The sequence below is a fragment of the Leucoraja erinacea genome, chromosome 2 (assembly GCF_028641065.1).
Source record: "Leucoraja erinacea ecotype New England chromosome 2, Leri_hhj_1, whole genome shotgun sequence".
Lineage (NCBI taxonomy): Eukaryota > Metazoa > Chordata > Chondrichthyes > Rajiformes > Rajidae > Leucoraja > Leucoraja erinaceus.
Genome location: NC_073378.1, coordinates 2,741,629 through 2,758,920, shown reverse-complemented (window position 1 = coordinate 2,758,920; position 17,292 = coordinate 2,741,629). Strand labels below are relative to the sequence as shown.

At 44.2% G+C, this 17,292-nt stretch overlaps 1 protein-coding gene across 1 annotated transcript in view; it reads right to left on the bottom strand.

Moving 5' to 3' along the window:
- Window positions 1–17,292, bottom strand: part of LOC129706504 (catenin delta-2-like) — a 1,547,539-nt gene that overhangs the window by 188,247 nt on the left and 1,342,000 nt on the right. The window contains exon 13 of the mRNA XM_055650854.1: window positions 11,394–11,526. Coding sequence (XP_055506829.1) covers window positions 11,394–11,526 — 133 coding nt within the window. The remainder of the gene's footprint in view (window positions 1–11,393; window positions 11,527–17,292) is intronic.

Sequence of the window (17,292 nt, the reverse complement as noted above, 5' to 3'; positions counted from 1 at the left end):
AATCTGCACATTCACTGCAATATTGGTGTAAACTAAATGAGTCTTTCGAGTTAGAACAGATTTCATTTTCATCAAAGTGAGTAAAGAAATGCAAATTTAAGGCTATTTTTTAAAATTAAAAAGACAATTGCTATTTCCAATATACTTTAAGAATTTGGAATTTCAGCAGAAGAAATAAACAATGACTCCCTTTAGTTTTGAGATACAGCACGGAAACAGGGCCTTGGCCCACCGAGTCCGCACTGACCAGCGATCCCCACACACTAACACTATCCTACACACCATAGGAACAATTTACACATACACCAAGCCAATTAACCTGCATACCTGTATGCCTTTGGAGTGTGGGAGGAAATCGAAGATCTCGGAAAAAAACCCGTAGTCAGGATTGAACCCAAGTATCCAGCGCTACAAGCCTTGTCAGGCAGCAACTCTACCGCTGCACCACCGTGGCCACCTCTGCCATGACAATTTTACCTGCAGAAGTCAAGGGTATGGTCACCCTCAGCTTCCCAACTGCAGGATCTTCCCAACCTGCTGCTGTTGAGCAGAGCGGCAGTTCGCTGCTTGCTGTTCATTTCTGCTCGGAGACCCTCAGCCAAACTCCACACTCAAAGAGAGGCTATTTCAACTCTCTTTTCTTTCTGATCACAGAAGCAGGAATGCTGAGCATGCAAACTGCCTGCACTCCTGTCAACGAGTGCCCAGCTGTAGGGCGTCTGTGCTCCCCTTGCATAACAAAAATGTTTCCTCTGAGCACGGCTCTTCACCAGCATGTCTGTCCCGATGTATCTGAGGAGGAGCCCTGTACCATTATGCATCATCCCATTATGCAGCACCAACTCATTAAGATTGCAACATCTCCCTGTGGCTGTTCCACTCGGTCCACGATTGACTTCATTATCACGGGTCCTTGGCAGTCTGGTTCAAAGTTCTCTTAAAGTTGTTTTGTGCCTTTAAGAGCTTGTTGCTGAAATTGCATCCCCGTGCCAAAAAAAAATCCCATAATTAAACTGTGTGGTTCTGAAGCAGGGAAAGCCGACAACACTGTTTGAGTTCCTCACAACTAGTGATATCTATCTTTGTACAACTTCTGCAATCAGCAGCAGGGGGGGGGTCCCAGTGCAATGCTGTTCTAAACAATGAAGCAGAAATGTTCTCAACTTAATTTGCCCAGACCGGCCAATATATCGCATTTACACTTGTCCCACCTGCCTGCATTTGGCCCGTATCACTCTAAATCTTTGTCTCTGAGGTGAAGGTCACACTGCTCAACTACTCGATACTTGGCAAAATCAAAAGTCCATCCCACTATTCATGGAAATAATCAAAATGAACATCACAGGGGTGTGAAAAACCTTTGCTCCAACTGGTATTCCTCATTGTTAAAGGGATTCTTTCAAGGAATGGAATCAGCACTCCAGTATTCATCTCACATTTGGACAGGTAAAAGAACATAGAAACATGGAAAATAGGTGCAGGAGTAGGCCATTCGGCCCTTCGAGCCAGCACCACCATTCATAGAAACATGGAAAATAGGTGCAGGTGAAGGCCAATCGGCCCTTTATTATTAATAATATAATATAATTAATAATAATATCTTTTATTGTCATTGCACGTCAGTGCAACAAGATTTAGTATGCAGCTTCCAACTGATAAATAAAATAAATAAGCTGTGTGACGTGACCATCCGAGGGAGACAGTCCAGGGGGGGTGGGGGGCACTCAGCAGGGACGGTTCAGAGCCGCTATAGCTCTGGGAATGAAGCTGTTTCTGAGTCTGGAGGTTCGGGTGTAGAAGGCCTTGTAACGTCTGCCGGAGGGAAGTAGTTCGAACAGTCCGTTACAAGGGTGTGAGGAGTCTTTATGGATGCTGACGGCCTTCCTGAGGCACCGTGTGTGGTAGATGCCCTCCAAGGCTGGTAGCTGTGTCCCAATGATCCTCTGCACTCTGTGGACGACGCGCTGAAGAGCTCTCCTCTTTGCCTCCGTGCAGCTGAGATACCACACAGAGATGCCATACGTTAATATGCTCTCTGTGGTGCAGCGGTAGAATGTTGTCAGCAGCTGTTGGGGCAGACCAGTCTTTTTTAATGTCCTCAGGAAGAACAGTCGTTGCTGTGCCTTCTTGACCAGCGCAGCGGTGTTGGTGGACCATGTGAGGTCCTCTGAAATGTGGGTGCCCAGAAACTTAAAGCTGGACAATCTCTCCACACTTTCCCCGTAGATGGCGATTGGGGTGTATTCTCCATTATGGGACCTCCTGAAGTCAATAATCAGCTCCTTGGTCTTGGAGGTGTTTAGTGACAAGTTGTTACGTGTGCACCAGTCCGCCAGGTTCTGCACCTCCACTCTGTATTTTGTTTCATCACCGTTGGGGATCAGCCCAATCACTGTTGTGTCCTCTGCAAACTTCACAATGGTGCTGGTGTCGAATGCAGGAACACAGTCGTGAGTGAAGAGGGAGTAGAGCATGGGGCTTAATACACAGCCCTGTGGTGTGCCGGTGCTCAGGGTGATAGTGGAGGACAGGTGCGGGCTCAGTCTCACTGCCTGCGGTCGCTCCGTCAGAAAGTTCAGGATCCAATCGCATATCGGCGAGCTGAGGCCTAGCTGGTGGAGTTTGGTGGTGAGCTTGGTGGGGATGACCGTATTGAATGCAGAGCTATAGTCAATGAAGAGCATCCTCACGTACGTGCCCTGTCTGTCCAGGTGAGTCAGGACAGTTTGAAGAGCCAGAGAGATGGCATCCTCTGTTGATCTATTTGCCCTGTATACAAATTGATCTTGGCTGAACATCCAGAATCAGTACCCCGTTCCAGCTTTCCCCCATATCCCTCGATTCCATTAGGCCTAAGAGCTATATCTAACTCTCTCTTGAAAACATCCAGTGAATTGACCTCCACTGGCTTCTGCAGCAGGTACATAGATGGGTAAGGTTTAGAGGGATATGGGCAATTAGCAGGCAGGTGGAACTAGCTTACATGGGCCGGCATTGACAACTTGGGCCGAAGTGCCTGTTTCTGTGCTATGATCACTCTACGACTCTTAAGTAACCAGGCATAAAATGTCTGCTTTCATATTAAGAACCAACGCAACTTATTAAAAAAAAAACATTTAAAAATAAATCAAAGTTATTCCTTGTGATGTTGCCATTGCTTCACATTTTTACAGCATCGTATGAAAGATGAACTTACTATCCTGTTAATCAACTAATTGTAATTGAGAACATTTACATTCATCTTCTTGTCTGACCTTTAGTTTGAGTCCATCATCAGTTTCAGCAATGTTAATAAACCCAAGATCAAATACCATGACCCCTTCTCACCATGGGTGCTCTCCCTAATTAGCACCATGCCTTCCGTTAATAATGCATGTAAAATGTTCCAATCATACATTCACAAAATATTTAGAGAGAGGATAGACATGACAACTGTGGAGTTGTCTGCATCAAATGCCTATTTTATAGTGGGCTTTTAACTAACGTTGTGTCAGAAATGAGAACCAGGGCCCAACTTGCAGATACGTAAAAATACCTAGAGGCTTGGTGTGAAGTGGTATATGTACTGCAGAGTTTTAGATGAGCTCCGGGTTATGGAGGATGGAAATCAGCCAAACTATCATGCTGGTGATAACATCGTCATAGAGTCTTACAGTATGTCAACAGGCCCTTCAGCCCAATTTGCCCAAACCGGTCAACATATCGCATTTACACTTGTCCCACCTACCTGCATTTGGCCCGTATCACTCTAAATCTGCCCAATCCATATACCTGTCTAAATGTTTCTTAAGTGTTGCGATAGTACCTGCCTCATCTACTTCCTCTGGCATCTTGTTCCATACATGTACCACCCTTTGTATGATAAAGTAACCCCTCAGGTTCCTATTAAATATTTCCCTCCCCCCTCACCTTAAATGGTATGTCAGCATTCATAGCAAAAGGATTTGAGTATAAGAGCAGGGAGGTTCTACTGCAGTTGTACAGGGTCTTGGTGAGACCACACCTGGAGTATTGCGTACAGTTTTGGTCTCCTAATCTGAGGAAAGACATTCTTGCCAGGGAGTACAGAGAAGGTTCACCAGACTCTGTACAGAGGGAGTACAGAGAAGGTTCACCAGACTGATTCCTGGGATGTCAGGACTTCCATATGAAGAAAGACTGGATAGACTCGGCTTGTACTCGCTAGAATGTAGAAGATTTAGGGGGGATCTTATAGAAACTTACAAAATTCTTAAGGGGTTGGACAGGCTAGATGCAGGAAGATAGTTCCCGATGTTGGGGAAGTCCAGAACAAGGGGTCACAGTTTAAGGATAAGGGGGAAATCTTTTAGGACCGAGATGAGGAAAACATTTTCACACAGAGAGTGGTGAATCTGTGGAATTCTCTGCCACAGAAGGTAGTTGAGGCCAGTTCATTGGCTATATTTAAGAGGGAGTTAGATGTGGCCCTTGTGGCTAAAGGGATCAGGGGGTATGGAGAGAAGGCAGGTACAGGATACTGAGTTGGATGATCAGGCCATGATCATATTGAATGGCGGTGCAGGCTTCGAAGGGCCGAATGGCCTACTCCTGCACCTATTGTCTATGTTTCTATGTTTCTAAATCCATGTCCTCTGGTTCCTATACTCTGGGCAAGAGACTCTGTGCTTCTATCCCATATATTCCTCTCAATATTTTGTACACATCTGGCAGAACACTGCTCATCCTCCTGTGCTCCAACGATAGAGTCCTAGCCTGCTTAACCTCTCTACAGTTCAGGACCTCAAGTCCTGGCAATATCCTTGTAAACGTGGCTGAACAGCAGTGAAGGAGATGGGAGCAGATGCATGCAATGCCATTGAGGTTGAACTAGGCAGCTTTGATGTTGGAAAGGATGCAAACATCAACATTAGGATCATATGTTCGAAGGACCTGCAGATGCGGGTTTAAACCAAAGATAGACACAAAAAGCTGGAGTAACTGTGCGGGACAAACAGTCTGAAGAAGGGTCGCAACCCGAAACGTCACCCATTCCTTCTCTCCAAAGATGCTGCCTGTGTCCTGCTGAGTTACTCCAGCATTTTGTGTTTAACTTTAGGATCCAAATGGAAGTGAAGGTGTGAATGGCTAGGTTGAGCATCAGACAGCAGGCAGCTAAGGTAACAATTGTAGTTGCCGGCTAGCAAAGTGGTTTCAAGGGCAGTGGCACCGTTGGGTTCAATAATTAGCTGAAGGCTTTCTCCTCATGAAGTGTTGACTTCATGATGCATTCCTTGACAAGCAGTAAAGGGCTTGTCTCACTTACGCGACCTTGGCTCGCAAATTACGCAACCTCGTGGTCGCTTGAGGCGTACGGGCACCGTATGGCGGCGCGGGGCCGGTCCCACTTAGAAACGCGGAGTTGTGCGGGACTGGACCCTACATCGCGCGGGGCTCCGAAATTCTGGCAGTGGCCGAAATCTTTGCTCGCCAATGGCCTGTCGGCACGCAGGCGTATTGCAGTCGTACGCAGCGTCTTGACGGCGTATGCAGCGTCTAGACGGCTTACGCCGAGCGCGTGACGTTGCGCGATGACATCACCGCCCGGCGTGGCGTTGCGTGAAGACATCACCTCCCGCCGCCGTGCAACGCCCAAATTCAGTCGGCCCACCTCCTGCCCATCTGATTGGTAAGTATGACGCAAATGACGTCAGGCGCAAAATTATCGCGTACTTAGTGTGTACTCAGCGCGAACTTCGCGTGAACTCCGCTTCCGTTTGGTCGCGCCAAACGCACGCAATCGCTTGCAAGTGGGACAGGCCCTTAAGGCAAAATATGAGGTGGTGGTGAGTTACGCATTCAAGTAATACCCGACGCTGACTTTCCAAACGACGATGCTGCCAGGACAAGCTATATAGAGGGAGAAATACGTGGGAGATAACAACAGGTCTTGTGAGCGTCAGAGTGGGTAAAGGAAGAGCGAGAGGGAGACGGGGTTTCAGAAAAAGATACCAATATTGAAGACTATAGCGGTTGAAACGACAGCCACCATCAGTGGAGTAATGGAGCTAAAGGTGTGCAGGAACCTGTGTTCTGAGGATTTTAAAGATATTGGATAGAGAGGGATTTGGAAGATATATGAAAGAGCAGGCTATATTAGGCCTTGAACACAAGAGTGAGAAACTGAGAAGGAAGTGCTGGTGGACTCGAAGCTATAGAGATGATACACAGTAGCAACAAAATACAGATCTCTTAGTGTAATTCTTCTTATTAAATAAATACTGTTATTTAATCTCTGCTGTTTTCAAACAGGCAGTTCTGTGAAGAATAAGGAGAATAGCTCGACAAGAAAGCCAGTTTACACCTTCACAGCAGGAACCACATTTATATTAAATAAGTGGCAACAGCTGGGATGCAAAATAAAATCTCTGCTCAAGAAGGATATTCAGGTTGTTCCAAAGGGCTCCTTTGAAGAAAATGATTTGATCTAAAAGCTAGATTTTGTGTGCTACATACAAAACACTTTGGGGATGAACAGATTTGCAGATAGAAGATTCAGAATTCAACAACACACCTGGTAACATTTCTGTTTGAGAGGGAACTGCAGATGCTGGAGAATCGGTAACATTTCTGTTTCATGTTTTTAGATTAATTTAGATTAGTTCAGAGATACAATGTGAAGACAAGCACTGCGGCCTACCGAGTCTATGTCGGTCGGCGATCCATACACAACCAATATCCTTACACACTATGAACAATTTATAATCTTATTGAAGCCAATTGACCTACAAACCTGTACATCTTTGGAGTGTGGCAGGAAACTGGAGCACCAGGAGAAAACCCACCCAGTCACATAGAAACATAGAAAATAGGTGCAGGAGTAGGCCATTCGGCCCTTCGAGCCTGCACCGCCATTCGATATGATCATGGCTGATCATCCAACTCAGTATCCCGTACCTGCCTTCTCTCCATACCCCCTGATCCCTTTAGCTACAAGGGCCATAACTAACTCCCTCTTAAATATAGCCAATGAACTGGCCTCAACTTCCTTCTGTGGCAGAGAATTCCACAGATTCACCACTCTCTGTGTAAAAAATGTTTTTCTCATCTCGGTCCTAAAAGATTTTCCCCTTATCCTTAAACTGTGTGTGTGGCCCCTTGTTCTGGACTTCTCCAACATCGGGAATAATCTTCCTGCATCTAGCCTGTCCAACCCGTTAAGAATTTTGTAAGTTTCTATAAGATCCCCCCTCAATCTTCTAAATTCTAGAGAGTACAAGCCGAGTCTATCCAGTCTTTCTTCCTATGAAAGTCCTGACATCCCAGGAATCAGTAGTCTCTGTACTCCCTCTATGGCACGAATGTCTTTCCTCAGATTAGGAGACCACAACTGTACGCAATACTGGTCTCACCAAGGCCCTGTACAACTGCAGTAGAACCTCCCTGCTCCTATACTCAAATCCTTTTATTATGAATGCTAACATACCATTCGCTTTCTTCACTGCCTGCTGCACCTGCATGCCTACTTCCTGTTTGCCAGCCAGTTCTCTATCCACATCAATACTGAACCCCCAATACCGTGTGCTTTAAGTTTGCATACTAATGTCTTGTGGGACCTTGTCGAAAGCCTTCTGTCACAGGGAAAATGTACGCACTGAAGGCACCCAGAGTCAGGATCGAACGTTGGTCTCTGGCAACTCTACCGCTGAGCCACCCTGCCGCCTAAAGTGTGGCTTGTGGCCACACGTGTAGCCTTTGTGCGGCTGTCAAAGGGGAAGAGGCAAACAGAACAGTGCTTCCCCACCCCACACGATGTGGTTGCACTTTGAATTAGCCCTGAGGCTACGGTATGGTTCATGGCCCTCAGTGGCTGCTCTGATACGCTGGGTGCTCGAGGTACACAAAACCACATGTAGCAACCAGGCCACAGGTGGCGGAAAGCAAACATAGATTGTCCCCATGCCCTTCTGACAACTCATGCTTCATCGATGAAGAGAGACGTGGAGTTAAAACAAGTATATACATTAAATTAATTGGAACGTAATCCCACAAAAAGCACTGGCAATATGCGCTTCTAAACATCAGTGGTAATTAAAAAACTTTAAAAAAAGGTTTAATGATCAATAATCAAAATTAACTGGTGTATTTCAATCTCTTGACTTAGTAAATGACAGAATATACACAAAAAGCTGGAGTAACTCAGCGGGAGAGAAGGGATGGGTGCATCTCTGGAGAGAAGGGATGGGTGACGTTTCGAGTCAGTCTGAAGCAGGGTCTCGGACCTGAAACGTCACCCATTCCTTCTCTCTTGAGACGCTGCCTGTCCCGCTGAGTTACTCTAGCTTTTTCTGGCTGCCTTTGGTTTCATTTGCAGTTCCTTCCTACACATTTGGTAAATGACCGAATGCTCATGGATGTAAGGCAGTCTAGGGGCAGAGTGAGAGGCCAGATTCTCTCACTGAGGTACAGCAAGTCAATGGTGACAATGCAAGCCAGCTAAAGGACTAACTGGCTGCTTTGAACAGTTGGTATCATTCTCGTTGGTATCATTTAAAAATAAATTGGATAGGCATATGGATGAGAAGGGAATGGAGGGTTATGGTATGAGTGCAGGCAGGTGGGACTAAGGGAAAAAAGTTGTTCGGCACGGACTTGTAGGGCCGAGATGGCCTGTTTCCGTGCTGTAATTGTTATATGGTTGTTATATGGTTATATGGTTAACAGCTTATCTCGTTCAATTCATCAGACTGATGCCAATTATATCCAATTCCAACATGAAAACGGACTTTCTCTATACATATGTTGGGTAATACATGGGTAGGGTTTAAAAAGCAGATGGTTCATTTGGGTTCAAATATATGACGATTTTAAAGGCATCAGGCATTGGATCCAAACTGCAGTGGACCAAACAGCATCACCTCAAATTCTGAAGTGATGTTACAGCAATTAAGACCTGCAACGGGGTTACACATTTGGCTTTCTGACTCAGATGTAAAATGTGTCAGTACTGAGCTCCAATTAACACAGTTGATCCTGCATGCGCCATATCTGGTAGGGTGGGCTAGCTGAGCAGCACAACCAGTGGAGCTGTTATCTCACAAGTTCAATCCTGACCCCATATTTTCTGTGACTGCGTGGGTTTCCCCTGGATGCTCTAGTTTCCTCCCACATCCCAATAATGTGAAGGTACGTGGGTTGACATCAAATGCTGGAGTAACTCAGCGGGACAGGTAGCATCACTGGAGAGTAGGAATGTGTGATATTTCGGGTCGAGACCCTTCTTCAGTTTATAGGTTAATTGGAACTGTAAATTGTCTCTAAATGTATATGTGAGTTATAGAATTAGGGGAGAAACTGATGGTAATATCTTAAGGGGTTGGACAGGCTAGATGCAGGAAGATTGTTCCCGATGTTGGGGAAGTCCAGAACAAGGGGTCACAGCTTAAGGATAAGGGGGAAATCCTTTAAAACCAAGATGAGAAGAACTTTTTTCACACAGAGAGTGGTGAATCTCTGGAACTCTCTGCCACAGAGGGTAGTTGAGGCCAGTTCATTGGCTATGGTTAAGAGGGAGTTAGATGTGGCCCTTGTGGCTAAGGGGATCAGGGGGTATGGAGAGAAGGCAGGTACGGGATATTGAGTTGGATGATCAGCCATGATCATATTGAATGGCGGTGCTGGCTCGAAGGGCCGAATGGCCTACTCCAGCACCTAATTTCTATGTTTCTATGTAATATGAGGTGAATAAAACTGGATTAGTGTAGGGTTAGTGAACATCGATATTGCTGACTTGGTGGGATGAAGGGATTGGTTCAATGCAGCTTGTCTCCATGGCTGCAGACAATACCAACACCAATATTGGCCAAAATACCATGATCTATCTCTATTCTCTCTATTATACGGTCTACCTCTTTGGTGACCCCTGGACTATCCTTGATCAGACTTTGCTGGCTTTACCTTGCACTAAATGTTATTCCCTTATCATGTAATGTCATTCCCTTATGTTTATGCCTGTTTGTAATCATGCATTGTCCTTCCGCTATCTGGATAGCACGCACAAAAGCTTTTCACTGTACCTCGGTACATCTCACAATAAACTAAACTGATTATCATTACAAGTTCAGACATTGTTTTGCTGAAGTTGGGAGCCATCAGCTGCTGAAAACACAGGAGCAAGCACACCTTTTGAGTAAGTGGGCATGCACTATGTTGTCTATTGGTCACTACTTGCCTTAACCTCATTGTCGACACGTTGACATCACACCTATTGCACAAATGAAGCAAATGCAGTCCAACAACAGCTACACTTGTCTCCCACAAGAGGCTCCAAACACGCAATTGATGCCAGTAAAGTTTGTAATGCTGCCAGCATATGGCACGTCTTGTTTACAATTCCATTTCTTCAAATGATGAGAAACCGAGCAAGTAGCAGTTTTAACACTATAATTAGCAACTCCGCTCATTTCAATATTCAAAATAATCACTTCTGAAGTTGATAAGAGACAAACAACAACTTTCAATGGCATATTTGAAGTCTTCTTATCTGGGCACTGCGAACAGCATGATCATATTCATAGGTACACAAAATTGCTGGACAAACTCAGCGGGTGCAGCAGCATCTATGGAGCGAAGGAAATAGGCAACGTTTCGGGCCAAAACCCTTCTTCAGACTGATGAATATACATTATATTCATGTATTGTCTTTTCTTTGACTAGATACCACGCAAACAAAAGCTTTTCACTGTACACATGATAAAAATAAATTCACCAAAACTAAACTAGGGTTTGGATACACTATTTGTGCTGGAAACACATTGAACTGATCAATAATTGCTCCACACAGCTGCCTACTTGCAGTGGAACACTACAATTTTTTGAGAAGGAGATCGATGGATTGATTGAAAGATTCTGCAATAAAACAGGTCCTTCGATCCACAGTGTCCGCACTAGTAAGTAAATTGTATTGATATAGCATGTTTAAATCAACTCGCGTTGAAACCAAACTGCTTTACATAAAATAAATAATAAAGTTTCCGTACATCCATAGGAAAATTAAAAATAAGAAAAATGAGATAACATATTATAGAATTCAACATGAACGTCCCCCCACAACAGAATCAACATTTTCCAACGTGGGGAAAGGCATCAAGAAGTTAAGTCCTCTTCCTCTGTGAAACACCCCAGGTCGGGACCTATTTGTGGCCTCCGCAGCCAGTCCGATGTTTTCAGGCCCTCTTTGCCGGAAAGCTGGAACTCCGGGTCGGGTGAACACTCCTAACCATCGATCAGCTGTTCACAATAGTTCCACTCGCGACACACGAGGGGCACTTTACAGAGGCCAATTTAACTACAAACCCGCAAGTGTTTGGGATGTGGGTGGAGACCGGGAGCACCTGGAGTTCATTCATTAACCAGCTCAGCCATTGTGTACTCACCTCGGCCTTGATTTTATTGTCTCCAAAGCACAGGTGCTGCAGGTAGGCTGCTGCATTGGACTGCACTGAAGGGAACTGATGCTGCAACATCTGGATAACCTCTGGCAACTCAGGATCCCGCCAACCAAACTCCCTGTGAAGAATTAAAAAAACGTATAAAATACACATGCACTTCAATTAAAATGATACTGCGTTATTCTAGACCTCATTTATACAGCAAAAACACATGCAATATTTTCGGAACAATGCACAGCCAAACTGAAGAAATGCATCCCATGTTATTCTGTGTCTTTGCTTGTTTTTAAAATGCTGAAAATATATGTGTTGGCATTGGCGTGACATATCTCACCATGCACAAATCAGACTTCATTAAAGCCATTCTACATCACATCAATGGTTAAACCTGTCCATGAAATGTCCCCCGGAGATTTCACAATTGTTTATTCTCTAGAGATTCAGCAGCACAAACACGCGATAAATGGTTAGGAGTGCAATGCGAGGATTAGCACAAATGCAGATAAACGCACGTCAGCCAAGGAAGTGAACAGATGAAAATGAATGAATGGCATGGTAGGTACTGGACCCAGAGGTTCAACCCCAAAATCAATTTCCCTCACTCACTGACATCACAGTTGATCACATTCCAATCCCAACAACTTGCCTTGGACTTCGAATAGTTTGAGTTAGTAAATCTCAGAATTGAGACGAATAATTGAGCAAAGATCTGCTGTGTTTTGCGAGGAAGTGTGCCCCTCTACTACCCTTTGTGTAAAGGATTTAAAACTATAACCAATCGCCCAGATTCCACCATCATCAAAAAATAAATGCCTGCGTTCATCTAATCAACTTCTTCCACAATTATGAATATTTTAAACCATAAGGACCATGAAATTGAAGCAAGAGCTGTTCATTCAGCATCTCACACCTGTTCCACCATTCAATGTCATGGCTAGTCTTCATCTCAGCAAACCTATAATTACCTTAATATCTAAAAGTCTGTTCATCTCCATCCCTAATATCTCACCAATTGAGTCTTCACTGTCTTCCTGAACATAGAGTTCCATAGATTCACAGCTATTAGTTTGAAGAAATACCCTACAGAAATTGCCCGAAATATATTCAGCAGAACAGGATATCATTCATTTGGAAAGGGAGCTAAAAAAAATGTACGAGGATGTTACTGGGTATGGAGGCTTTGAGCTACAAGGAGAGGTTGGATAGACTGGATCTCTTTTCCTTGCAGTGTAGGAGCCTGAGGGGTGACCATAGAGAGGCATATAATATCACGAGGAGCAGAGATAAAATGAATAGCCTCCAGGTAAATCTTTTCCCCAGGGTATGCAAGTCTTAAACTAATGGGTGTTGTTAAGGTGAGACAGGAAATATTTTAAATGGACCCGAGGGACACTTTTTCACAAAAGAGTTGTGTCTACATGGACCGAGCTGCCAGAGGGAGTGGTATAGGCAGATACAATTTAGATATTAAAAAAAACCCACCCAGACAGATACAAGGAGGGGAAAGGTTGAGAGGGATACGGGCTACAGACAGGCGAGTGGGACATGCTCAGTTCGGCAACTGGTCCCATGATTAAGTTGAGGTGAAGTGCCTGTTTCCATCTTGTACAACTATGATTCTAGGTCAGGCTACATCTATGGGAAGGGAAAGGGAAGAAAGTTAGCCTTTCAGGTCAAAGACCCTTGGTCAAAATCAGTTTCGGACCTGAAACGTTGATCTGGTTTATCTTTGCACTGATAGATTGTTCCGTCTAGATTTTCTGTCATTTTCTGCTTTCGCTCTGCTTTCCAGCACCTGCAATTATTTTTAGACTTTCATCTATTCAGAATAAATTTCTTCTTATCTTTGTCCGGAGGTCGAACTCCTTATTCTGAACCTGTGGTAACTGTTTCTGGACATCTCTGCCAGAGGACACCTCAAACTTGCATTGACCTAGTCAAGCCCTGTATGAATATCACATGCAGTAATGACATCACTTCTAAACACATGCGAGGAAAGGCACAGTCTATTTAATCTGTCCTCATGTGACAGCCTTTCCCACCTCATGAACCAGTTTGGTGAATGTTTATGGCATTCGGCCTTTCCACATTTATATTCTACATTTCTCTTAAGGCAGTGAGTATGGACTTGACCACAAATTTCCAGGTGTGGTCTCACTAGGGGCCTATATAACTGCAGTAAGAAGCATAGAAAATAGTCGCAGGAGTAGGCCATTCGGCCCTTCGAGCCAACACCGCCATTCAATATGATCTTGATCATCCTAGATCTGTACCCCGTTCCTGCTTTCATCCCATGATTCCGTTAGCCCAAAGTGTTATATCTAACTCTCTTTTGAAAACATCCCGATTCACAACGGGATGTTGGTGAAAAGGTTTTCCTCATCGCAGTCCTAAATGACCTAACCCTTATTCTTAAACTGTGATCCCAGGCTCCGGACTCTCTCAACATTGGGACAATTCTTCCTACATCTAGCCTGTCCAATCCCTTAAGAATCTTCAAGATACCTTCAGTCCTCTTAGAATAAAGATCAACATACAATTTCTCATTCTAATTGTTTTCTGTACCTGTATTTTTATAATCAGTAACGGTATGCAAGAATTTCCAATTCCCTCTGAATACGAACACCTCCTAATATCACTATTTAAGAAATATATATTTTTCCTTCTAAATTGGACAGTTTTCAATGCGATTCCACCTGCCACATTTTCTCCCATTCACATAACATCAGCCATCAAATTTTCAAGATGTGTCAATCTATTTTATATGTTATGTGTTTAAGAAGGAACTGCAGATGCTGGAGAATCGAAGGTACACAAAAAAGCTGGAGAAACTCAGCGGGTGCAGCAGCATCTATGGAGAGAAGGAAATAGGCAACGTTTCGGGCCGAAACCCTTCTTCAGACTGATCGGGGGCGGGGGTGGGTGGGGACAAGAAAGGGAAAAGGAGGAGGAGACCGAAGGCTGGGGGATGGGAGGAGACAGCAGGGGGGCTGAGGAAGGGGAGGAGACAGCAAGGACTAACAAAATTGGGAGAATTCGATGTTCATGCCCCCAGGATGCAGACTCCCCAAACGGAATATTTGATATGTTAGTTCCTCAAAATGTTACCTTTCAACCTCTGGTAAAATGTTGATGGATTCTCCTAATGCCAAAAATATGGTTGGTCCTAACTAATAAAAGGTGCTCCAGATGATGCCTGAACCTACAAAGTGAAAAGATTTTAATGATGTTCCTCCCTTTATATTCTAGTCCTCTTGACACAAAGGCTACCATTCTATTTGTGAAGAAAGGAACTGCAGATGCTGGATTACATCAAGGAAAGACACAAAATGCTGGGGTAACTCAGTGGGTCAGGCAGCATCTCTGGAAAAAAGGAATAGGTGACGATTTGGGTCAAGACCCTTCTTCAGACTCTGTGATATTAATTTTGTTTTGTACCTGCCTGATATATTTTAGTGATATTCCATCTTTTGAAGTACATCCAGTATTTTAGTTCATTTATTTCATTAAAATGGTGATAGCGTTTGCAATTACATTTGTTAAATGTTTCTGAATGCTTTGGGCATTTGACGCATAGTTGCCAACAGTTCTAGGTGGAGATTTGCCATGTGTAAAAGGTTTTCGGAGCAGCTTGCTCGGATTTCCTCGGTACCGTCTGTTGATGTCCTATCTCCACTCAGAGCCTCAACACTTTGCCTCCGATAGTTTAATCCATTCCGAAGAGAAGGAATACATTTAGGGCAATGTGAAATGCAAGAGGCAAGGCCCAATGGCCTTTAGAGAGACCTGAAAGTCCAGTGTAACTAGGTTACATTAAATTACTTTTGAGATACAGCGCGGAAACAGGCCCCTCGACCCACTGAGTTTGTGCCAGAGAAAACCCATGCGGTCACAGGGAGAAGGTACAAACACCTGACAGACAGCCCCTGAAGTCAGGATCAAACCCAGCTCTCTGGCACTGTAATGGGCCTGTCTCACTTAGGCTATTTTTAGGGGACTGTCATAGTCGTAGCAGGTCGCCGAAAAACCAGCGACTGGACCCCCCCTTCGACATAAAATTTGTATTTGATTCATACTTTAACAACAAGAGTCAGCACCAGCGACAACCTATGTCATCCTGGCGACAACCTACGACAACACCTACGTCAGGAGAAGTCAAACATAGAAACATAGAAATTAGGTGCAGGAGTAGGCCATTCGGCCCTTCGAGCCTGCACCGCCATTCAATATGATCATGGCTGATCATCCAACTCAGTATCCCGTACCTGCCTTCTCTCCATACCCTCTGATCCCCTTAGCCACAAGGGCCACATCCAACTCCCTCTTAAATATAGCCAATGAACTGGCCTCAACTACCCTCTGTGGCAGAGAGTTCCAGAGAATCACCACTCTCTGTGTGAAAAAAGTTCTTCTCATCTCGGTTTTAAAGGATTTCCCCCTTATCCTTAAGCTGTGACCCCTTGTCCTGGACTTCCCCAACATCGGGAGCAATCTTCCTGCATCTAGCCTGTCCAACCCCTTAAGAATTTTGTAAGTTTCTATAAGATTCCCTCTCAATCTCCTAAATTCTAGAGAGTATAAACCAAGTCTATCCAGTCTTTCTTCATAAGAAAGTCCTGACATCCCAGGAATCAGTCTGGTGAACCTTCTCTGCACTCCCTCTATAGCAATAATGTCCTTCCTCAGATTTGGAGACCAAAACTGTACGCAATACTCCAGGTGTGGTCTCACCAAGACCCTGTACAAAGTCAAGCTACGCTCATTGGCGTCAAACCGACTGTTGCCAACTGTTCCCGATAAGTTTTGAACATTTCAAACTCCAGCGGCCACCACAAAAACACTACGATTCATTGGGCGACTGAGGAGTCTACTCACGACCGTACAGGCGACACCCCGGTCAGCCTAGTCACCTGTAGTCGTCTAAAAAATCGCCTAAGTGGGACAGGGACATAAGGCAGCAGCTCTATCGATGCGCCACTGTGCCACTGTAATGAAAACTTATCAAAGAAGCTGAGTGGAATCATCAGTAATGGATTGGGTAGAGTTAGACCAAAGGTGGCACAGTCCAACCATGAAAACAAAACTGAATGGACGATAGTCAACAACCCTGAAAAACATCCTGTTTAACTTAGAAGATTAACCCCCAGCAACAGTGTGCAGAAGACTTTGCAGACTGCACACTACTAAATACATCTGTACGTTTCATAATCCTGCTTTACATTATTCACATTTGTTTCAACATCTCTATGAAAACTCACCTGCCACATTTTCAAATGGGTTCAAAGTTTTTTATTTATATTAAAATATATATATAATAAATACCAAATCACATTTTCAATAGTGGTCTTAATAATCATTTAAATATTATGAAGCAGCTAACAAGCCACTTAAATCAATCAATATTTGATAAAGCAGCACATTACAACTGTTCTTCTAAAAAACAAACCACACCAGAATTTAAACTCAATTTTTCACAATATCAGGACGTCCTGAGCACATTACAATGATTCAAATACTTTTTCACGCCTATTAGTCACTGTTGTAAAACAGGTGAGACCAGATACCCACACACAGCAGCAAGAAAATACTCATATACTTGTCATTGTTAATAATGTTAGTAAGTAGTTCGGTACTGGGGCCTTTCACATTCATTTGACAAGATTTTGGTTGAACAGCTCACCAAATGATGTCACCTCCACAGGTACTCTGATGTAATGCTCCTGTAAATGACGTACTTCAATCTCTAGGGGTCCAATGCCCCAGCTCCTGATTCATGAATGGAGTACGTGTTTTTTCCTGACCCATTTAATAAAACAAAAGACCGTCCCACTTTGGCGACTCTTTAGGCGAGTGCAGGAGACTCTGCGCTCGCCTCATGATCGCC